The 24,901-nt window shown below is 42.7% G+C and overlaps 1 protein-coding gene across 3 annotated transcripts in view; it reads left to right on the top strand.

Annotated features, from left to right (window-relative positions):
- The window catches only part of Cyth3 (cytohesin 3), a 98,959-nt gene that overhangs the window by 20,026 nt on the left and 54,032 nt on the right, over positions 1-24,901 (top strand). The window contains exon 1 of one of the 3 annotated variants that reach the window (XM_029559115.1): positions 6,332-6,536. The exons of the other annotated variants lie outside the window; for them this stretch is intronic. Coding sequence (XP_029414975.1) covers positions 6,419-6,536 — 118 coding nt within the window. The 5' untranslated portion in view covers positions 6,332-6,418. Of the gene's footprint in view, positions 1-6,331; positions 6,537-24,901 lie in introns of those variants that run through there. 3 annotated transcript variants of the gene reach the window in all.

Here is a 24,901-nt window from a genome sequence, read left to right on the forward strand (position 1 = left end):
TTCTTAAGGTCTGTTGCCTACTATTCTTCTCCTTCAGGTTATTTCTTTTCCTTTACCTCACTTTCATACAACTTTTAAATTACTTTTTTTGGTGTTTGAAAGTAAGTTACAAGCATCATTAAACTTTACTCTTAAATATTTCAGTATTCATTCTCTATGGAGTCACAGTGGTCTGTAGTTCTATACTTAGAGACCTAATAGCAATTTCTGACAGACATGGTGACTTGCACTTAAAATTCCAGCACTTGGGGGCTGGAGAGATGGCTCAGCGGTTAAGAAAGAGCACTGACTGCTCTTGCAGAGGACCTGGGTTCGATTCCTAGCACCCACATGGCGGCTATGAACCATCTTTAACTCCAGTTCCAGGGTAATCTGAAGCTTTCTTCTGACCTCTGAGGCATTGCACAACACAGGTGAACTCACATACATGCAGGCAACACACTCATACACATAAAATAAAAATAATAAATAAAATATTAAAAAAATTCCAGCACTTGGGAGGCTGAAGGAAGATGCTGCTGTTAGTCTGAGGGCACCCTGGGATGCATAGTGAGTTCTAGGCCAGCCTGGGCTATAGAGTAAGCTGTGCAAACAAGCAAAGCAATAAGCACGCACAGACACAAATTCTACAATATCATTTTACATACAGTCCAGATTGTTTTCCCAAGATGTCTTTTAGAACTATTTTTTTCTTATATATTTAGGCTCTGATTAAGATTTACATCGTATATTTAGTCTGTCTTAGTTTTCCACTTTTTTTGACAAGTCCAGTCTTGTTGCCCAATATTCTAGGCTAGATTTACATGTATGAGCAAGAGAGATAAGTGTGTTTGTTGCTTTAATATCATTTTTTATTATAAATCATCTTGGTTCAAGGTCAGAAACACATTAATTTTTTCGTGTTTTTTGGTAAACATGGATTAAATTGGTAACCGAAAAGAGAATGGCTCAGATGTCAGTGGACTATGTGTGTGGGTGAACTTGAAACCAGCACACACAATGGTTTGTTAGACCCACACCCATATGGGGATGATTAGTTTTCTGGCTTAACATAATAAAGATTTTATTTGAATGTTTGGCCATGGCTTTATAATGAAATGGCCTTAAGGATTGGAGAAGTTAATAAGTTGCACTGTACATAAAAAGATGCTTTAGCTGTTGCAGCCTTGGATGAAGCAAACTTCGGCTCTCTCAGGAATGAGTCTTCCTTCCCTTCTTCCCTCCCGCCCTCCCTCACCTCTTTTCTACAGGCTTTTAAAAAGAAATTAACTTTAGGTGCAGCTGAAGCCAATACAGGATCCAGCTGTAACTTTTTGTTGTTGTTCTTATATCTGGTGATGGTCATAGCAAACTCATTGTATGAAAATTCAATAAAGGAAAAGGGCAGGGTGGGAAAAAAATGACACCCTATAAAAGTATTCAAGAAATAGCAACAGGATCTAGGAGTATCCTGCTCAGATGACTGATTTAAATTCCATTCTAGAGTATTAACTCTGTTTGCAACTAGTCTAGTAGGCGTTTTAGTTTTACCCCCCCCTTTAATATTATGCACACACCATGTAGCCAGAGAGTATACGTGAGGCTGACACATTTTCAGTGGGAGGCAGAAAATAGTAATGTGTGAGAACCCAGAGGACCCAAACGCTCCCCATGCAAAATAGAGTAAGAATTCTTCAAAATACTGTGCAGCTCACACTGGTGTAGAGACAGCATCGCTCTGCGAAGGAAAGCCACATTCTCTTATATTTGTTCTGGAATGCTTCTATGTATGCACTTACCATGGTGCCATTAAGTTTAGAATCTGCAGGTCAGTCAAATTTTAAATTTGCATATGTATCTCAGTATAATGAATAGAAAACCTTTGCATCTTGGTGTCTCATGAGAACCAAGTACATTTTATAACCCTGTCCCTGACAATAAGTTGTGTCTTCTGAGATAGTTTCTGTGATCAGTGGAGTAATTTTCGCATACTCATATGTCTCAAGCATTTTGTTTTTCTTTTTTCATGTGTGTGGGAGTCACATTTCTCATATTTCTTCTAATTGTAGCCAGACATCCTGTTTGGGGGCTATTTGAGAGCAGCACTGCCAGTGAAGAAATCATGTGGTCTGGAGGAACATTCTTAGTTATTCTTTTAGATTTGATTTTACAGGCAGATTTCCTTGAATTCCCCCTCACCCCCAAAACTATTTTTCAATACTCTTTCTACTTTTCTGTGGTTCAGGGCATCAGTAATATATCTATATTAGCACAGAGGTGGTCAGTATCTGGAAGTTGTTTAGACTTCACAATCCAGCTCTACTTTTGTGGCTGTAACTGACCAGCAGAGACTGTCCTTTGCAGACTTGCTGGATCTGTGCCTTATTTTGCAGTAAGGATCCTGTCTCCTGGGCTCTCCCATTTCTATTTTCTGCTTCTCACTGAAAGACAAGTTTTCACAACTGAAATGCTCTTGTGTCTCTTCCCTACCTCTGTACTACCCCATTTTTACCTCCCCCCCAAAGGTTTCTTTTAAACCTTACAATAATCTGGCAGCTTTCTTTTCTGATTTATAAATGATTAATTTGCTGCTCTGTGTAGTATCAGAGCCCCGAGACTCTCAAAGCAGTTTTGGAATCTTACAAACTTGTACAGGAATGGAAGACTTTGGCACTGAAATCCCCATTTTTTTCCCCAAAGCACTATTATTCACATATCAGAATGGTCACATTTATTTGCTGGGGTCCTCAAGTGTGAGGGATTGCGCCCTGGGCCTTGAACATGCTAGACATGCACCTACCATTGAGCTACATCCTCAGCCCATAAAAGTCCCCTTTAAAATTTAATTTTTTTGGTCTTTTTGAGACAGGGTCTCCCTGTAGCCCCAGCTGGCCTAGAACTCACTATGTAGACCAGGCTGGCCTTGGACTCACAGAGATCCACCTGCCGCTAGCCTCCTGAGTGCTGAGATTAAAGGAGTGGGCTACCACGCCCGGCTCCCTTTAACATTTTAAAAAAATTTATTATTTAAGAAAATTATTATTTAAAAAATTTTGTTTTGGTCTTTTTGAGACAGGGTCTCCCTGTAGCCCCACCTGGCCTGGAACTCACTATGTAGACCAGGCTGGCCTTGAACTCACAGAGATCCACCTGCCTCTGCCTCCTGAGTGCTGGGATTAAAGGTGTGTGCCACCATGCTCGGCTATTTTAATTTTTTATGTGTATAAGTATATTACCTGCATGCATGTAAGTGTACCCATGTTGTATGGTACCTGCAGAGGTCAGAAGAGGATGTTGGATCCCTTGGAACTGGAGTTACAGACAGTTGTTAGTTGCCATGTGGGTGCCAGGAATCGAACCCAGGTCCTCTGCAAGAGCAGCCAGTGCTCTTAACCACTGAGCCATCTCTCCAGCCCCAAAGTCCCTTTTAAGGTATATAGTTGAGGGCTGAGTGCTTGCCTAGATAATGCATGAAGTTCTGGATTCCATCCTCAGCTCTGCATAAACTGGGAGCTCTGGTGGATGCATGTTACACAGTGAGTTCAAGGTTAGTCTGGGCTATGTGAGACACAGTCTCAATAAAGAAAAAGTTGAGCAATTTTTTAGTATACTCACGAAGTTATGCAACTTACACTGTCTAATTTTAGAACATTTTTTATCAGAAAGAAACCCTGTCCCTGCTACAAGACAGTTTCCCGTCTCCCCACCTGGCAACCACTAATCTACTTTTGGCCTAGACATTGCATATAAGGGAAGCATAGTACACAATGTCTTTCGTGTTTTACTCCTTTCACCCAGCAGTTTCACCTATGCTGTGGCATGGGTCAGTTCCTCAGGCTCATCCATGCCTTGGACTCAGTATCAGGCACCTGTATGTTTTCTGTGAGTGGGATTGAGACCTGGATTGCTTTAGTGTTGGGAGTCACAGGTTTTGTTTACTTGTGTTTTGTGGTTGAATTGGTGGCGGTATATTATCTTGAAGGTTTTTAGGTTTGCTTGTGTTTTTGTTCCATTGAGAAAGCTTGATATGTAGGGCTGGAGAGAGGGCTCAGGCATTAAAGTGCTTGAAGCATAAGCATGAACATCCAAGTTTGATCCTTAGCACGTGTGTGTGTGTGTGTGTGTGTGTGTGTGTGTGTACTTGGGGCCAGAGACCGATAGATCCTGGGGATTTGCTAGCCAAACAGTCTAGCAAAAATGAGCTCCAGGTTCAGTCAGAGACTGTCTCAAAAAATAAGGCAGTTGGGCATGGTGGTGCACACCTTTAATCCCAGCACTGTTTTTTGTTTGTTTGTTTGTTTTTTGTTTTTTCTTTCCTCCTGGAACTCATTGAGTAGGCTAAGCTGCCTGGCCAGCAAGCCCTAGGAATTGGTCTGTCTCTGCCTCCCTAGTGCTGGCATTAAAGGCATGTGCCATCACAACTAGAAAATTTTTGTTATTTATACTGTAATTTAATTGGGGGGGGGAGAGGGAGAAGGAGAGAAAGAGAGAATGAAAGGGAGAAAAGAGAGGAAAGACCCTATAGTAGAGGGGAGAGTTAAACTGGTTGAAAGGAACAGGAAATTGGAAACCTACAAACAGATAAAATGGAATAAGCGTTTTTTTGAGACAGGTTTCATGTAGCCAAGATGGGCTTTGGACTTGTGATCCTCCTGTCTCAACCTCCCCCAAGTGCTGAGATGACAAACTTGTACCAGCACAATGGATGTGGGAGAATGAGGGTTTAGAGAATCAGGAAGGGCTCTTGGCAGTGCTTTGCAAGCTGTGCATGGGTTAGGAAGCCTAGAGTGGGAATTGTGTCATACACAAAGTGGACTCAAAAGGCCATTTGGAAGCCACTGTGCCAGAAATGTTCCCCACATTCTTCTCTCTGGTCTTTCCTCTTCCTCTTGTTTAAGGGCATAGTAGATAGCTTTTCACTCTTAGGCACACATTTCTCTATAGAAATTGGATTCTAGCCATGTGTGGTGGCACATGCCTTTAATCCCAGCTTTTGGGAGGCAGAGGCAGACAGATCTCTGTGAGTTTAAGGCCAGCCTGGTCTACATAGTGAGTTCCAGCTAGCTGGGGCTACAGGAAGACCCTGTCTCAAAAAGACCAAAAAAGAAGAAGAAAAAGAAAAAAAAAATTGGATTCCCTGTCTGGAGGGAAATTAGAACTCCATGGACATATGCCAATACCCCAAATAAAGTTGTTTAATTTATTTTGGTCTCTGAGACAAGGTCTCCCTGTATCCCCAGCTGGCCTGAAACTCTCTACGTAGACCAGACTAGCCTTGATCTCACAGATCAGCCTCTGCCTCCAGAGTACTGGGATTAAAGGTGTGTGCTACCACACCTGGTTCTTTTAAAAATTTATTTATTTATTATTTTTGTTTTTTCTGTATGAGTGTGTTGCCTGCATATATGTAAGTGTACCCGTGTCATGAAGTGCCCTGGGAGGTCAGAAGAGGGTATCTAGTTCCCTGGAACTGGAGTTACAGATGATTGTTAGCTGCTATGTGGGTGTTGGGAGTTGAACTCCAGTCCTCTTCAAGTGTAGCCAGTGCTCTTAACTGCTGAGCTATCCACCCCCACTTTTTGTTTTTTGAGACAGGGTCTCCCTGTAGCCCCAGGTGGTCTAGAACTTGCTATGTAAACCAGGCTGGACTCTAAAGATGCCTGCCTCTGCCTTCCTGGGAGGCTGGCATTAAAGACTTGTGCCACCGTGCCTGGAAAAGTGTTTTTGTTTTGTTTCACCTTTTGGGGGCTTCTGAGCCTGTAGGCCCTTTACCCAGCCAGTGATGGGAGCCAGTGGCCAGGCTTTGCTCATGAACCCTGAAAGTGATGCATGTTCCCTTCAAAGTGCAAATTCAAGAGGGATATCTACTGAGAGAAGACCCTTGGCTATAGCATGGAAGGGCGCAGCACAGCTAGCTTCATCTCACTTTGAAATGTGTGCTGATAGCAAGGATGAGATGGATGAAAAAACCCAACAGCATGGGAGAAAATTTAATCCAGAGTATTTTTAGAAAGATAGAATAGCTCACTCCAAAGGAAAGTGAATTGAGAGGATGGAAGAACACTTTAAAAAGAGATCATGGGCAGCTTCCGGGGAAGATGTGAATAGGTACTAGAATTCCCCTAACTTCTCTTCCTCTTGAATTACCAGCTCCTAATAGAAGCGATTGAGAAAAAAAAGAAAAGTGGAAAGCTGAATCATGATAGGTGGGATCAGGGTGAAGAAATAGTAGGGCCTGACTCATTCACTGTTTCCTAAGAACTCAGTGCAGGACTGTGAGAAACAATGTAGGAAGCTGTGAAATGGAGCTCTGCTAATTTGGGAAGGAGGGAAAAAGACTGGATGATAGATCCCAACTGGCTTCAGGCAGCCAGGGGTGGGTTTGATTTTGCTTAGCAATTGGATTCAGGAGCCGTTGGACAGGTAGGTCACAGGACACATGTGGCCACCACATGCTCAGAACTACCAGGGCTGTGCCTTCATGAAGGAGCCTTCCTCCTTGGAGGAGCGAGGAGTGAGCAATATTCCAGCCATCTGGAGTGGAAACCAGGTCGGAGGTAGGTACAACACCAAGACCCAGAATTCAACAGGATAGGTTCACAGAAGGCTACTTAGAAAGACAAAGTGCCAAAGGGCTGAAGCTGGACCACCTCAGGATGGCTGATGTGGTTTAGCTATGTACCAGCCCCTCTAGCTTACAGACTTAGAGGTAGAAAAATGAAACAAAACAAGCCCCACCAAACTTGGCAGCACGACAAGCAGGGCCAGTTATTCTGTTTGGAGGAAAAATTATGCCTGGATGCCGTTGTTCGGTAATAATAGAAAGACACATGTTGTCAAAATAAAATGAAGGGGGAGGTAGATTTTGAGACAGATATGATTTTGAAAAAAAAACTGAATTACAGAAGCTTGAAGTAAAATTAAGGTAAAATGTACTTTTTTAGCTGTTTTTAATAAAATTGAAGAAAGATGAAAATAAGTAGATTAAAAAGGAGGGGGGGATGGAGAGAGGTAGCTTAGCAGTTAAGAGCGTGTACTGATTTTGTAGAGGACTTGGGTTTGGTTCCCAGCATCTATGTTGGGTGACTCATAACCACTTGAAACTGCAGCCAGAGGAGATCTGACACTCTGTTCTGGCCTACATGGGTACTGCACATATGTAGCACACATACACACACATAATTATAAATAAATCTTTTCAAAAAGATGAAAGATAGGCGGGGTATGGTGGTGCATGCCTTTAATCCCAGCACTCGGGAGGCAGAGGCAGGCAGATCTCTGTGAGTTCAAGGCCAGCCTGTTCTACATAGTGAGTTCCAGGACGGCTAGAGCTACAGGGAGACCCTGTCTCAAAAAGACAAACAAACAAACAAACAAAAAAAGATGAAGCTGAGCATGGTGGCACATGCCTTTAGTCCCAGCAAACAGGAGACAGAGGCAGGTGGATCTTTGTGAGATGGAGGGCAGCCTCGTCTACATAGCAAGTTCCAGGTCAGCTGGGGCTATAGAAAAAAACCTGTCTCAAAAATAAAGGAGGGAGGTTGGAGAGATGGCTCAGTGGTTAAGAACACTGGCTGTTCTTACAGAGCCCCTGGGTTCAAATCCCAGCACCCACATGGAGGCTAACAACCATCTGTAACTCCAGTTCCAGGGGATCCAGTGCCCTCTTCTGTCCTCTTCAGGCCTATATGCAGATACATGCAGGCATAACACTCATACACATAAAATAAAAATTTAAAAATAGGTCAGGTTGAAAAGTAGTTGGTTGAGAGTGAGATAGAATTATGAAGTGAAAGGAATGAGCCTAGGGAAAGTAGGTAATGACCCTGCCTGCATTTGTAGATTTTTAAACTCCTCTAGGATTTAGGAGGAAGAAAATGTGGGAAGTTCAATTAGTGCTATAATCTAAATAAGTATTGTTCCTGTAGAAGGCACCAAAACAAACAATAGAAACAGTAATCAGAGGTACAATGGAAGAAGTATCATTGAGTTGAAAGAAAACACCAGATGCTTTTGTTCTGCATTAGAAGAAATTAGTAGAAAGAACAAGACATATCTTGATGAAAATGTTAAGTTTCAAGGATAAAGAACACTGCAGTAGCCCAGCTGAAGCAAAGGGGAAAGTTACTCAGGGAAGGGGAATCAAGATGGTTTTAGCCTTTCCTATAAAACTGTCAGTAGATAATGTGGTAGAGTAAGGCTGAGAGTTTTGAGGGAAAAACATGGTAGCCAAGAATTAATCACCTTGCTTGTTAATTTATAAAGGCAACAGAATGGTGCTCTCTGAAGATGTAGAGATGATAGAACTAAGGGGCTGGTGAGATGACTCAGTCAATAAAGTACCTGCCATGCAAATGTGGGGACCCAAGTTTCGATGTTCAACATCCCTGCAAAAAGCTGGATGTGGAAGCATGCATCTAGGGGGACAGAGATAAGAACTGGAGCACATTGGCTACCGAGTCTAGTCAATAGGAGACCTGTCTCAAAAAATAGGATGGAGGACTAGGTGTGGTGGCTCATACCTTTAATCCCAGTAGAGGCAGAGGCAGGTGGATCTCTGTGAGATTGAGGCCAGCCTGGTCTACATAGAGTTCCTGGCCAGCTTGTGTTACAGGGAGACCCTATCTCAACCCTCCACGCCCCCCCAAAAAGAAAAAAAATGACAGGAACAATCCCATGTTGACCTCTGACCTCCAAATGCATGCACACTTGTACACACACACACACACACACACACACACACATATATGGTAGAGCTAGTTCGTAGGCCTCAGTGAGCTCTCACCTGCCCTTGGACTGAAGAGTTACGTGAGCCAGTATGTATCCTTATTGTTGAAGGGTGTGTGATTTTTTTTTTCCCCTGTTATCTGCTCCTGAAATCTTCCTGATGCCAAATGTGAGTTTTTCAGAAGAAAAACGAGAGAAAAGAAACAAGCTTCAGGCCCTCAACTAAAAGACTAATTGGTGTGTCTCAAGTCCAACTGCTGGAAAGTCTGAAATAGGATTACTTGAGTCTGTCAAGATCAGCCTGGGCAATATTAGACCGTCTTATTAACAACAAAAAAGATTGAAATAACTTAAAGAATGATATTATAAAAACAAAAGTCAAAGTCCTGACATTAAAGTAATTTAAACATATATTTCCTTAATTATAAACTTGATTACAAATAGAAATTCAAACATTGAGATGAATTGAAAGAGAAGATACGTATTATAAAGAAAAAAAAGCCTGGTCATTAAATTTTTATTTAAAAAAAGTTTTTGAGTTTTTATAAATTTCATACAGTATACTTAGATCATACTTTAGATCCCTTCCCATTTCTGCACCTCCCCCTTACTAATCCCCCTCCACCACATTTCCTGTTCCCTAATAATGGGCTTCTTACCCACTTCCTCATGTCTACGCTAGGATTTTGTTTGGCTTGAACTTGTGTTGGACTTGTCCATGCTATGCTGTCAGCATTGCTCTGAGTTCCTCTGAGTAACTGCCCAACAGAAAACTGTTTCTTTGTGATCATCCACTTCCTCTGGCTTTTACATTCTTTCTGCCCCCTCTTCCATGATCATCCCTGAGCCTTGGGAGGCAGAAGTTTGATATAGATGTTCTATTCAGGGAGCACTCTGCAGCCTCTTATTCTCTGTACATTGACCAGTTGTGGGTCTCTGTGTTAATGACCATCTGCTGAATAAGGAAGCATCTCTGCTGAGAGCTGAGAGATGCATTAATATATGGATTTAGCAATAAGTTATTAGGAATCAGTTTAGTACTCTTACCTATTTAGCAGAATAATTGTATTAGGTTTTCTCCCATGGCCCTGTACACTATTTAGCCACAGGTTCCTGTGCCTGATATCACCGTCGGGTATCGAAAAGTCTGGTTATTTGGTAACAGTTCTAACAGTAGTAAATCTGAGAACCAGATTAACTAAGAGAAATGGACAAGTAGATAGTGGGAATGGGTCAGGGAATATGGCAAAAGGGTAAAATCCCAGACTTGGTTTTACTTTTGACATTGATAATTACAAAAATGTAAGTCGTAATGTGGTTTTAAAAAACAATGTAAAGGTAACCACTCGAAGATACAAAGCAAGATTAAACACATTTCACGTCACTAGAGGAAGAAAAAAGTAAATTTGATCATGGGATAAGATCCTATCAGGCAAAAGTACCTTGGTCTGATTTCCCTTCCCCCATTGGCTTGGAGGATAATTACCTACTTTGGCCTACATTTTAGAAATTTTATGTGTGTATGTGTGCGTGCACATCTGGGCTTGTGAAGGCCAGAGGTTGACATTGGATATTTCCCTCTGTTGCATTTCACCTTGTTTTCTGAGAGCAGATATTGCAGAATGAACCTGGAGTTCACTTGATTGGCTCCATTACAAAGCAAGCAAATCCTGGGATCCTCTGCTCTTTCCCTCTGCCCCTAGCACTGGGATTACAGATAGGTGTGGCAATGTGGGTGCTGGGGATCTGAATTCAGATCCTCCTGCTTGTTCTTTACCCACTGAATCATTTCCCTGGCCCCATTTTAGTAAATCTTTAAGCCGAGTGCCTTTTGTGGAGGTTATTATTGGGAGACATAGAATGTATTTATTTAGAATTTTTGTATTTTTTTGGGACAGAGTATCCTGTAGTCCTGTCTGGCCTGGAGCTTGCTATGTAGACCAAGCTGGCTTCGAACTCACAGGGATCCACCTGCGTCTGCCTCCTGAGTGCTGATACTAAAGGCATGTGTTACCATGCTCACCTTTGTTTAGAATTTTGCTCATCTGTGGTCTGTCCCAAAATTCTTCTGAGACCTTTTGAGATAGATCTTTATGAATTTCTTAGGGTTGAGATGGAGTAGGGAAGGTTGCTCCCTCTGAACACTTTCTCGCAAAGGCATGTTCTCTCCAGGGTCTTGAATTCTGGGATGGGAAGTTTGGGGAAGCAATGTGAGGCTCTGCCAGGGCATCCAAGGTCAACAGGGAAGGACTGGGATTTGTGGGGCTGGAAATTTGGAAGCCTCCGCAAGAAAAATAATATGTTTGTCATGGTAGCACATACCTTTAATCCCAGCACTCAGGAGATGGAGGCAGGTGAATCTGTGTGAGTTCGAGGCCAGCATGGTCTACATAGTGAGTTCTAGGTCAGCCGGAGCTATATAGAGAGACCCCGTCTTAAGGTAAAGAATACAATTTAGTTTTCAAGTTGGAATGAAAAAGAAGTTACAATAACTTGCAAGTTTTAAGAAGTATATAAAAGTACTAGCAACTCAAAACTTGGAAAAATAGCACAATTAATTTATATTGATACAACTTCATAATACTTTCTACACTTTTGGTGCCCACACTAGCTACTTGATAATCTGTACACATAAAATCTTGTGGTATTTTACTACTAAGAGACTAAAAATATAACCCAGTCTTTTTCTGTAGGATGTTGGTTTTGAAAGGCCAGTGGGTATAACAGAGAGAGGTACAGGCTTGAAATTCAGAGGCAATAGGGCTAAAAATCACTATATTAGTTACTTTTCTCAGTGCAGTGATAAAATACCTGACAAAAGCGACTTAAGAAAGGAAGGGTTTATTTTAGCTCAGTTTTTGTTTATTTGTTTGTTTGTAGACACTGTCTCACTATGTATCCCCAGCTGGTCTAAAACTCACTCTATAGACCAGGCTGGCTTTAGTCTTACAGAGAGCCACCTCCCTCTGCCTCCTGAGTGCTGTGATTAACAGCATGTTGACTTACAGTTGGAGGGTGCAGTCCATCGTGGTGGGGAAGGCCTGATGGCAGGAGCATGAGGCAGCTGCTCACATTGCATTCACATCAAGAAACAGAGGTGCATGCTGGTGCTCAGCTTGCTTTTATATATATTCCTTTTTATGTAGTCCAGGACTCCTCCAGCCCTTGATGGTGTCATACTTAGGGTGAATCTTCATGTCTCAATTAACCTAACCTAGAAAGTCCCTCACAGACATGGTCAGAGCTTTGTTTCCATGGTGATTTTAGGTACTGTCAAGTTAACAGTGTTAGCCATCACATCAACTTTGGAGGCCATTAACTTATAGGCAATGATTAAAACACTGGGAACTTATATTTTGCCAATAGGGAACGAGGATAAAGCTGACGATCCTGTGATTCTGGGTGGTTGTGGGTGGTGATGTATAGAGTATAGGGAGGATGGAAAAGAAATCTCACTCCCTTTGAGACAAAGTCTGGTGGTGTAGCCCAGGCTAACTTCAAACTCATCAGTCCTAATTTAGTCTCCTTCTTCCTAGGATTTATCCCACTTTTAAAGACTATTTTTAGAGCAATTTTAGTTTCGCAGCAAAACTGAGCAGAATATAGAGAGTTCTCATATTCAGTAATCACCCCATCCTCCCCCATCCCTCAGTTATCTATGATTTGATTTTATGTTGTCTCAGTTTCCATAGTTAATCTTAGTCTGAAAGTATTGAATAGAATTATTCCAGAAGTAATTCATTAGGTTGTTTGTTTGTTTTTGGAGACAGGGTCTCTTTGTGTAACCCTGGCTGGCCTGAATTCATTAATTTTTATGTTTATTTTTATTTTATGTATATGCGTGTATTGCTTGCATGTAGGTAAGTGTACCTGTGTCATGCAATGTCTGTGGAAGACAGAAGAGGCTATTGGATCCCCTGGAACTGGAGTTATGGACAGTTGTTAGCTGCCATGTTGGTGCTGGGGATTCGAACCTGGGTCTTCTGCAAGAACAACCAGTGTTCTTAACTGCTGAGCCATCTCTCCAGCTCCAAATTCATTACTTTAAAAAAATGTTTTTGATTGATTGATTTTTATTTTATGTGTATCTATTTGTATGTTTTGCCTGTAAGTATGTAAGTGCATCTGTGTTGTGCAATGCCCGTGGAGGTCAGAAAAAGATTCTTGATCCTCGAAACTGAAATTATGGACAGATATTGGCTGCCATGTCGGTGCTGGGAACCAAACCCGGGTCCTCTGCAAAAGCAGCCAGTGTTTTTAACCACTGAGCCAACTCTACTGCCCCATTATTATTATTATTATTATTATTATTATTATTATTATTATTGGTCTTTTTTTGTGACAAGGTCTCCTAGTAGCCCCAGCTGGCCTGGAACTTGCTATATAGACCAGGCCGGCCTTGAACTCATAGAGATCCGCATGCCTTTTCCTCCTGAGTGCTGGGATTAGTGTACCACCATGACTGGCTCCATTACTTTTTTTTTTTTTTGTCTTTTTGAAGCAGGGTCTCCCTGTAGCCCCAGCTGTCCTGGGACTCACTGTGTAGACCAGGCTGGCCTTGAACTCACAGAGCTCTGCCTGCCTCTGCCTCCCAAGTGCTGGGACTACAGGCGTGTGCCACCACACCCGGCTACTTTTTAAAAAAAAATTAAAAAAAAATTTAAGAGAGAGTGTGTGTGTGTGTGTGTGTGTGTGTGTGTGTGTGTGTGTGTGTGTGTACGTACATGAGCACAGGTACTCATGGAAGACAGAAGAGAGCATCAGATCCCCTGGAGCTGAAGTTATAAGCCACCATGACCTGCCTGATGTGGGTGTTGGGATCTGAACTTGGGTCCTCTGCATGATCAGGACACACTCTTAATTGCTGAGCCCTCTTTCCAGCTCATAGTGTTCATTAACTTCAGAACAGTATATTGTTATACTAGTCTCTTATTTAGCTATTTAAAAAAAATTATTTATTATTTTTATTTTATGTGTATGCGTGTATTGCCTGTGTGTAGGTAAGTGTGCACGTGTCAAACAATGCCTGCAGAGAACAGAAGAGGCTGTTGGATCCCCTGGAACTGGAGTTTCGGACAGTTGTTAGCTGCCATGTGGGTGCTGGAATTTGAATCTGGGTCTTCTGCAAGAACAACCAACCAGTGTCCTTAACTGCTGAGCCATCTCTCCAGCCCCAGGGAAAGATTATTCTTGAATGGGAGCCAGAGGGTTATTTCTTTTGATTACAAATGAAGCAATTAAATGGATACTAAGTTTCACAGTTCTTAAAAGTTTTTTATGGAAGTGTACTTGAAAGCAATTGATTTTAAAAAAGAATACAACTGACTTTTTTCTTTTTAGATTGAATTTTTGTAAATTTCATTCAATATATTTTGATCATATTTAGACTCCTCTCCCTTATCTGCACCCCTTTTATAGCCCTCCTCTGGATTTCATGTACTCTGTCATATATATTAAGGCCTGTCAAGTCAGATTTGTGTCCCCAAATGTCCTTCCCTTCCATGTGCATCCATCTGTTGGAGCTGGTTAACCTATCTCGAGTCATACCCTTAAAGAAGACTGACTCTCCCTCTCCCAGCAGTTATTGGTTGCCAATAGTTCCTCAGGTAGGGTTGGGGCTTTTTACCTACTTCTCCACTTCTATGCTAGGATTTTTGTCTGTCTTAAGCTTGCATGGGTCTTTTGCATGCTGTCACTGTTGCTGTGAGTTCATATGAATAACTTCCCAACTGTCTGGAAAACTGTTTCCTTGTGATCATCTACCTCATCTGGCTCTTACAATCTTTTCACCTCCTCTTCTGCAATGGTCTCTGAGCCTTGAGTGGTAGAGGTTTGATATAGGTGTCCTATTCAGGGATAAGCAGTCTGCAGTCTCTTGTTCTCTGTACTTTGGCCAGTTGTGGCTTTCTGGTTAATCACCATTTGTTGCATGAAGAAGCTTTGCTGGTGAGAGTTGAGATATGTACTAATTTTTTTTCTGTCCCCCTTAAGGTGTAGAGGCTGCATTGTAGATGTGTCACTTAGGGCTGGGTACCTCACAGATACATTCTCTGTGTTTCACAACTTACTCTTAAAATAGTAATAGTTCTCATCTGGTAGCGGTTTTTCCCCTGGGTTTGAATGTTAACCATTTGTAAGGGTACTTGATAAAATGCAACGGTTGTTTAAAATAGTTAAGATCCATTTTCTTAGCCCCCGTTTCTCTTTCTCTTTTATCTATCTGTTTATTTATATTTATTTGTGTTTGAGTATATTACCTGCATGTATGTAAGTACACCCATATTGTACAATGCCTGTGGAGGTCAGAAGAGGGCATTGGATTCCCCTGGAACTGGAGTTACAGATGATTGTTAGCCACCATGTCAGTGCTGGGAATCAAACTGGGGTCCTCTGCAGGAGCAGCCAGTGCTCTTGACCACTGAGCCATCTCTCCAGCCCTGATCCAATTTCTTTTGTGAATTAGAATGAATATTTGCTCAAAGTGGACTCTACTCATTGCATAGCATCTCACCAAGTAGATGTGCAGGCCAGATTCTAGCAACAGAGGGCAAATGCTCCCATGAGTTTTTGTTTTTGTTTGTGTTCTGTTCTACTCTCTCATCTTTCCTGGAAATTGGATGAATTTGAGACTCACAGGAAGAATGTGAAGACACATTTGTAAGCAGCCAATTCCTATGGAACTGTGACAATGACTTATAGGAGTAAGCACTTCATATGAGTTTGTGTGTCTTGTGTCTGGTGTATGTGTTGACACAGGTGTGTATGTGCACGCGTGTGTGTGGGGGCCAGAGGTTGATGTGGTGTGTCTTCCTCTATCACTCTCCACATTATTCTATGAAACAGTGTCTCCCACTGAACCTGGAGCTCACTGATTGGCTGAACTGGTGGCCAGTGATCTCTAGGGCTTTTCTTCTCAGTCCCTCATGCCTGGCTTTTACCTGGGTGCGATGGTTCTGAGCTCAGGTTCTCATGCTTGCATAACTGGCACTTTACAGACTGAACCACCTCCCTTCCTAGCCTCCAAACATGTATTTTGTTGTTGTTTTGAGACAGGGTCTCCCTGTAGTCCCCACTGTCCTGGAACTATGCACTCATTATATAGACCAGGCTGATCTTGATCTCACAGAGGTGCACTTTCCTCTGCTTCGGGAGTGCTGGGAGTAAAGACTTGTTACCATGCTCAAGTCTGTAAAATTTGAAAAGCTCTTGGAAACAATGCCCCTTAGCAGATAAATACATGTGCTGTACGCTGTTGAAAGAATAGAGGACTTCTCCCACATGAGAACGGGGCTTCTATCCTTAAGTGCTTTACAGTGACGTCCAGATTTTAAGAAACTATAAATGGGTTGTAAGGTTGTGTTCATTGTTGTATTCATTGGCTCACATGTGGCATTTAGCTTATCATTTCATTGTAACATCTATTAAATGATTTCCATGTATAAGGAAGAGCCTGTGATAGGTTTCTGAGAAGCACAGAGTTAACTAGGTAGTAGTTATTGTCAGGGTTCGTGGTAAGACGGCATTGCCCTAGCTAGCTGAGATGTGGTTCTGGACTTGGTCAGTGTCAAGCAGTCTCTCAGGCTGGTTATAAATTCCTGGCTGAAATGATCCTTTCATCTTAGCCTCCTAATAACTGGAAATATGATGTGTGCCACCTTGTCTAGCCCGAAAATTCATCTGTTGAACTTCTAGCTCTCCAAGTGATGGTGTTAACAGTTGGGGTCTTTGATGGTGATTAGGTCATGAATGGGGATTAGTGCCCTCATAAAAGAAACCCCAGAGAGTTGCCTTGCATCTTCTACCCTGTGAGGACACAATGAAAAGATGGCCACCTTGAAAGCAGCCCTTACCAGACTCTCAAACTTTTTCCAGCACTCCAATCCTGGATTCCAACCTTCAGAACTGTGAGAAAAACATTTCTGTAGTTTACAAGCATCCCACACAGACAGAAAGTATAAAGGTTGGAGAAATGATCACAGTGTGAAATGGATAGAAACTTGACATGATGATAGAGTCAGCAGGACTCAGTCTCTTTGCTGAGGGTAAAGCTAGGGCTTGTCTAACTTGTCTAACTTGAGTCAAAGCATGGGGGAGAAGCAGAGGGTACAGGATATCTTGTGAAGATGTACACCTTGTAGTCAAAATACTGATGCAGTGAATACTCAGGTAATAGGTAAAGTTGTAAAGGCATTGAGGATAACCAGGAGAAATTTAGAATGAAGATTGTGGGTGACTGAAGAATGAGGTATTGGCAAAAGTAATATTTAAGGTGCTTGGGGAAAAAGAATTGTGGGTTACCTGAGCTAGAAAGAACTTGAGCAGTAGAAGTGACTGGAGAGTGACTGTGAGTGATTAGAGCCAAGGGTTGCTGGGACTTGGGATATTGAGGGTACTTGTACCAAGGCTAGCACTTGATAATTAGCATATCAGGGATTTTGGTTGCAAATCACAGAAGATGGTGGTTATGGTCGTAAGGAAGTCCCTGGAAGGGTGTGGGGGAAGTTCCAGAACCTACAGGAAGTTGAGAGAGCTGTGCTCAGAAAACTGACCATATGTAAGGGAAACTACAGCCAGAGCTAGAATCATAACCACAGCCATACCCACAGGCAGGCCATGTGGACAGCTTGACTTGGGTTGCCCTGTGCCTGCTGCTGCAGCTGCCACCAGAGTCCTGGTTGTTGCTGGCACTGGCAAGAGGATTTCTAGGTTACTTTTTATTGTTGTTGTTGCATTATTTTTAATCCAAGCCCTGGGCAGATGTATGATTAGTCAGGCTTATGACAGGAGGGCTCGGAGCCATGGCACAGGTCTTTTCCTGATGTCAGCTTGTCCACCATGACAGGTCTTGTCCCTCTGTCACTGTGCTCTTGGTGGTCTTCACAGGAGCAGAGGAGTAGCATTTGGGGAGAACAGTTGGAGGGTGGGGAAGTGGGAATGCCAGGTAGACATCCTTATGAACTTATGAGCTCTTGTTGGGAGTCCTAAGCTAGATGTCCCCAAAGCTGGCAGTAGGCTTGGAGCTTGCTCAATTTACAATTTTTTTTTGTGGGTATAAAATGTGTGTGTGTGTGTGTGTGTGTGTGTGTATGGGGAGAATGATGTAGGTGTGGGTGTGTGTTTGTGTGTGTGGGTACTCAGACATATGTGTATATGTGGAGGCAAGAGGAGGTCAACCTTGGATGCGCGCCTCAGTGTCCATCATTTTTTTAGTGTCTTTCACTGAGACATCAGCTAGCCAATTAAACTAGCAAGCTCCAGGGATACTCCCACTGGGCCAGTTTTTTTTTTTTTTTTTTTTTTTTTTTAAAAAAAAACGTGGTGCTGGGTATTAAACACATGCCTTTTTACTTTCAGGGCAAAGCCCTTTACTGACTGAGCTATTTCCCAAGTCCCAATAAGTACATACATGGCTAATGATAGTAAAGCAATACTTTAAAACAAATCGTTTCTTCCAGGCTTGGTGGTACATCCTTTAATCCCAGCAGAGGCAGGCAGATCTCTGTGACTTGAAGGCCAGCCTGGTCTACACAGTAAGTCCTAGGCCAACCAGGGCCACATAGTGAGATCCTGTCTTAAAAAAAAGAACAGACAAACCTATCCCCAAACAATAGTTTGTTTCCTGCAAGGAAATGGATGGCTGCTGTCCAGTGAGACTCACACATAAGGAAAGAATATACTATTGGGCCTGGGGTGTGCTTCTGTGGTAGAGCACTTGCCTATCATGCCCAAGATGATGGGCTCTATCTGCAGTGTGGCCTTGAAAGAATAGACCAAGAAGCCAAGCCAGGGCTGTGCATTGGCTGCTGGCTGCTTGGTTGGGCTGCTTGGTTGGGCTGCTGGAGAGCTCTCTAGGAATGCAAAGGTGCAGGTAGTGTTGATAGGGAATTCTGGTGTTTGAGAGGTGTCCTTGAGGCAAAATGATGGCATCAGGCCACTGTTGAACCCCTTCCTTGGTTTGAGATCACCAACACTTTCCTAATTCTAAGTGGGCCCCACTCCTGGGACATACCTGCCTATGGAAAGCCCACATCTTCATGATTGTTCTAGTTCCTTGTTGGAGACTTCTCCCTGAGCCCAGACTTCATCTGGTCAACTATACTCACTCTCTTAGCTTTTCCTGTTTTCCTCCTAGAATTTATCAGTGTTTTGAACTAAAATATTTTGAGTGTTAATGCTGTCAAATTAGAAGGAGGGCAGAGGCCCTGAGGTTTGGTTTGTCTGTTTGTCTATTCCAAGTGACAGCTGGCAGTGGCTAGAATGGAGCAGTATTTGTGGGTCTGATGAGTCCAGGGTGTGTACTGTTGCAGGGAAGAGGGGAAAAGGGGAGGCCACTCACTGAGGGAATAAACATGAACAGCGGCTATGAAAGCATCTATTTGGGAAACTATGGCATGCCTGGGTCACCTACTTAGCAGGTGACCCTTTACTATTTCAAGATGGAGGTGGCAGTATGGATTTCTTTTTCTGATTATAAAAGTATAAGTTCTCTGGGGCTGGAGAGATGGTTCGGCAGTTAAGAGCGCTGGCTGCTCTTGTAGAGTGCCTGGGTCAGACTCCTAGCACCCACATGGCAGCTAACAAACATCTGTAACTCCAGTTCCAGGCGATCTGATGCTCTCTTCTGACCTCTGTGAGCATCGCATAACATGGGTGAATTTACATACATGCAGGGAATACACGCATACACATAAAATAAAAATAACAAAATATTTTTAAATTAAAAATATAAGTTCTCAAGATACTAAAAAAACTGTACAGGGGCTGGAGAGATGGCTCAGTGGTTAGGAGCACTGACTGCTCTTGCAGAGGACCCGGGTTCAAGTCCCAGCACCCACATGGTAACTACGAACCATCCTTAACTACAGTTCCAGGGGAATCCGAAGCCCTTTTCTGACCTTCGTGGCATTGCATGACATAGGTACACTCACATACATGCAGGCAATACACTCATACACATAAAATAAAAATAATAAGTAAAATAAAAAACTTTACAGGAAAAACCCACCTGTAATTCTACCATTATAATGCTTTTGGTTTGTAAAATATGAGCAAAAATAGTGTCTATTCCAAAACACGAATAGAATCTTGAATTTATTGTATCATACCCAGTTCTTTTCATTTAGTACTAAGTTGTAGACTTCCTATTGTGTCTTTAGAAGTCTTCATCATCATTAAATGACTGCTTCCTATTCAGTGGTATAAAGCGTACCATGTCTCCTATTGTAGACTTGTAGACCCTTTATTTTTTTTAGGCCTTGTGAATTTCACTGTGATGAACAACCTTCCAGTTGTTACTTTAGTCCCCCAAGGCACAGAACTTTAAGTCTGGTTGCTGATGAAGCACAATACAAATTGGGTTCCTGATTTTTTAAATTTAATTTTGAGACAGGCTGGCTTTGAACTCCTGATCCTCCAGCCTCCAGCTCTTGCATGCTGGGATTACAAGTCTGCACCATCACACTTGACTTCAAGTTTTTATTTTTGACTAGTTCTTTCTCTTTGGGTTTGCATTAGTTATATATTCCTCATTCACCTTAAGTTCCCCTTTCCCTCCCTTCTAGGACAGGAATAGGTATTTTAGTTTTAGGGCCGGAGGTGCCTTGTAAATTTGCAACTGAAGGATGTTAACTGTAGTCAATGTAATCCTAATTAGAGTGACAATGATGGCAGAGGTATCCGTTTCCATTTGGACTGAGCTGGGTACTTCTGTGAGACTTTTCCTGGGGAGACATGAACAAACATCTGTTCACCCCAGATGGGATTCTACTCAAGTCTAGCTTAGTGAACCCCTGAGCTTTTAGGTTTCTTAGGGGAGCATGACTGTCTTACAACAGCTGCATCACCTAGAAACCTACCCCAGCCTGAGTGATGTGCAAGACCTGCAGGCAGGGTGCCACTCAGTCTCCTTTCTCAGCAGTTGGTACTGCTTGTATAACCGTGGGAGGGACCTTGTGCATCCACTAGATGAGTAAACTGGGATATAAGCAGTTGGGATGACTAGCCTGCATAACCTTCAGGAGTCTCTAAGGTGGAGTTAGCTGTGGGCCCTGATTGCCAGTTCCTGGGGCCTGCCTGGACAAGAAAGCCTGCTCTGTCAGCTAGAAGCATGCATGGTAATGGTGAGAGTTGATATCTTTAGAAAGCTAAAGAGAACATGTTTTCAAACTAGAAGCTGGAACGTTTCACAGCCTCTTAGGCACTTAGAGCAGCATGGCAGCTTCCTTCAGCTATGATAGGTGGTGAGAGAAGTGAGCTGGGATACATGCTGGCTCCCCCACCAACTTGAATTCAACTGTTTCCTACTTGGACTTCCCTCTACATTTCATTTGGCTGTCTCAAGCTTTACCTTCTGTTCCACTCTTTTCAGACTGTTGCTGGACAGCTGTTAAACATCTGTTCCTCTGCTCTGAGAACGTGGGGTTGTGTTTCTACATTGGCTCCCTGTATCCTGTTTGTGCTCGGAGCTTTCTGAATGCAGCTTCTAGTCAGTTCAACCTCAGTAACTTACGAGCCATCAATAAAAATGTCTAACAAAGCCGGGCGTGGTGGCGCACGCCTTTAGTCCCAGCACTCGGGAGGCAGAGGCAGGCGGATCTCTGTGAGTTCAAGGCCAGCCTGGTCTACATAGTGAGTTCCAGGACAGCTGGGGCTACAGGGAGACCGTGTCTCAAAGAGACCCCCCCCCCCCCGCCAAAAAAATGTCTAACAAAATTAGAGATTGTGTCCCATTAGAGGAATGAAGGAAAAGAAGATAGGACCAACCTGGAAGAGGAAGCCCCCTATAAAAAAAAAAGGGCAGATTTTACATTCTTGGAAATGAGGCAGAGCCACTGAGTATGAGGGAATCCTTGTGTGGAGTGGACTGTGGGAGGGGTTGCTATAAAGCGTAGGAGGACACTGCTCAGGGGTTTGGCAGCCGGATTTCCAGAAGCGAAATGTTAAAGTTGAGTGGGGTTTGGATGCAGATAAGTTCCTTTGCCTCCACTTCTTCTGGTGTTAAAACTATTCATTTAAAAAAAATTTAAGGTCACTTTGGGGGGAGTTTCTTTGCTCCCAGCCTCGCTCTCAGTGTGGCCTGACCCCTGAATTCTACCCTCCTACACAGATCCAGAACTTGACTCTTTGCTTACAAAGACTTTCTATCCAACTGCTCCCCTACCCCCAAGCCTCCACAATTGGAACTGAGTATTTTGAACAGAGCCCTGGCCAGAGGGCATGTTGAGTGTGTTCTTCTGTCCCATGTACAGGGAGACATGTGCACTTTAAAGCCAGGGAACAGTCTTTTCTTTCATGAATGTACTGTATGTGTGGCTGTTCGCTTTAACTTGCTGATTTGACGCTGGTAAGGTGATGAGCAGTGGTTTGAAGTAGTGAAACAGAATAAACAAAGTAGCTTCTGGACCAGGGGTGTAGCTCATCATGCCAGAACTGGAAAAGAAGTTTTTAGACTATACTTTTGGGATCCTTGAATTAGCAGAGTTAAGCCTTTTAGAATGCAAAAAAAAAAAAAGTTCACATTTTCACATTAATTGTTAAATAATTAAAAATATGTATGTGTGTGCACATATTTGTGTGTGAGGGCACATGCTTGACACAGTGTGTATGTGTAGGTCAGAGGACAACCTTTGGTGTTGGTCCTCACCTTCCAACCTGTTTAAGGCAAGGGCTCTCTTGTTGCTGTTGTGCTGTCTACTCCAGGTTGGCCAGCCCCTGAACTTCTGGGGAATTCTCCTGTCTCTGCCTTCCAGGATTCCCGGGATCACAGACATGCCCATGTCAGTGCCCATGTTAGGCTCTTATGTGGGTTCCATGGATCCCAACTTGGCTCATCAGGATTGCATAGCAAGCCATGCTGAGCCATCTCCCCAGCCTTAATTTTTTAAAGTAGAGAATATAAGTGGGAATGAACCCGGGTAATCACCTGGTTTTGAAGTTCTAGCCCATCTACCACATTTTCATAATTAAAGACCCCATGCAAGGGCCCCATGCCTCTTCCAGAAAGTTAGTACTCATGCCACTGGTTCAGCTGAGGTCCTAAGGCTATGTTCACACTTGCTGTGGGATTTTGCTTCAAGAATTATAGAAACATTTTTAGGAATGCTTTCAATAAACTATGAGATATCATTGACTTGGAAAATACATAAAGAATTTGACAGCTCTGCTGGGTGGAGGAGTACAGATGTGCTAATAACCAAAACAATTTTCAACGTTTTATTTATTTATTTTGTATGCAGTGTGTGGAGGTCAGAGAGAAACTTGTTGGAGCTGGTTCTTTCCTTTCACCATGTGGGTCCTGGGGATTGAACTCAGGTCATCAGACTTGGCAGCAAACACCTTTACCTGCTGAACCATCTTGCCAGCCCTAATTTTCAAAATCTTAATTGATGGGAATATTTCCCTTTGGGTTGCTAACATTGCAACCAAAGACTCCACAGCCTTGGGAAACCTCCTGCAAAGCTTCTGTATTGAAGAACAGGGTACAGAGCTTCCTCTTTTTGGTCGTGACTTTCATGGGAATGTTTCCAAGTCTGATAATGTGTTGTAGGTCCTGCCAGTGAATCCTTCACTTAGGTTAAGAAATCTCCTATTTTTAGTTTGTAGATTTGATTTTTCTATGGTGGGCCTCATGAATGCTAGGCTGGTACAGTACTACTGAGCCATGCCTCAGCCTGAGATTTTATTTTTTTAAATCAGGAAAGGCTGCTGAGTTTTATCTAGTGCTGTTTTAACACGGACTGAGATGATCATGTGTTCTTCATTATGAGCCTTTTGTGCTGTTTGACTCTCAAGAAAACCTGTTTATACATATTATACCTACTGCACATGTTTTTCCTGGAATCTTTGTTTCAGTATGTTCCTGGTTTTTGTTTATTTTATTTTCCTTCCTTTGAGGCAGTTTTAGCATGTCTTTTAAAACATTTTTTATTTATTTTTATTTTATGTGTCTGAGTGTTTTGCCTGCATGTTTGCAAGTGCACCTGTGTCATGCAATGCCCGTGGAGGGCAGAAGAGGGTGTCAGATCCCCTGGAACTGGAATTGGAGTTACAGATGGTTGTTAGCAGCCATGTAGGTGCTGGGAATTGAGTCCAGGTCCTCTGCAAGAGCAGCCAATGTCCTCAACCACTGAGCCATCTCTTTAGCCCCGGTTTTAGCATTTCTGGGCTGAGTGATTTTTCTGTAAAAAGCCTCTTCTGCCACTTTGGGCTTAGAGAAGAGGGAGCATGCCCATGTGCCAGCCCTAACTTCTACAGCAGGTTCCTGACCAGATCTGCCAACCTTACTGGCCTAAATTTCTGCTCTGTTGGAACGTTGGTGTCCCACAGCCTTTGAGATGTTCTGTTAATAGCTTTCCTTTGAGATCCTGTCGGGGAGTCTGCTTTGGAATTGCAATTTGGGGAGGGGGCCAATCTGGACCTTGACCTTGAATGGCTAGAAAGTCTCTCCTGAGTTTGCAGCATGCTTCACCTTTTTTTCCTGGGATGTGAGATTACAACCAGATGGGCTGTACCCCTATGTGCCTGCTGTTTCCTAAAATAGCACCCCCCTCAAACATTGAATTCCTCAAGTGTTTGTGAGTGGGAAGCAAATGCCAGATGTTCCCAGCCGTATCCTGTCTGTGGCATAGGGAGGGAGATGAGGTTCAGGCAAGGATGAACATTCTCCAAGGCTCTCTGAGGCAATTTACTGGGAAATATCATTTGTGCTTGGGCTTCCAAATGTGCTGTACTAGGAGACAGCTGGGTCTTTATGTGGATGAAGACTGCTCAGACTCAAGAAAGGAGCCAGGCCAGTGAGATGGCTCAGTGGGTAAGGGCACTTGCTGCCAAGCCTGACAACTTGAGTTCAATCCCCATATGGTAGAAGGAGAGAACTGACTCAAAAGTTGTCCTCTGACCTCCATATGTGCAACACACACACACACACACACACACACACACACACACACACACACTCTGAATGAAAAATGAAAAAGGAGTCCTCTCTCCCTCTCTCCCTTTAAAACACTCTGCCATATGCTTTGCTACACTAGTGAACCAAGTATATGTCATGAACCACCTATTAACGTTTCAGATTGTTTTTTTCTTTATTTTAAGGCAAAATCTATTTTACTTTTTTTTTTTTTTTTTTTTTTTTTTTTTTTTTTTTTTTTGTTTTTTTTTTTTTTTAAATTTTTTCCCGGCCCCCAAATTTTTT

The sequence above is a fragment of the Nannospalax galili genome, unplaced genomic scaffold (assembly GCF_000622305.1).
Source record: "Nannospalax galili isolate Female #2095 unplaced genomic scaffold, S.galili_v1.0 scaffold809, whole genome shotgun sequence".
Classification (NCBI taxonomy): domain Eukaryota; kingdom Metazoa; phylum Chordata; class Mammalia; order Rodentia; family Spalacidae; genus Nannospalax; species Nannospalax galili.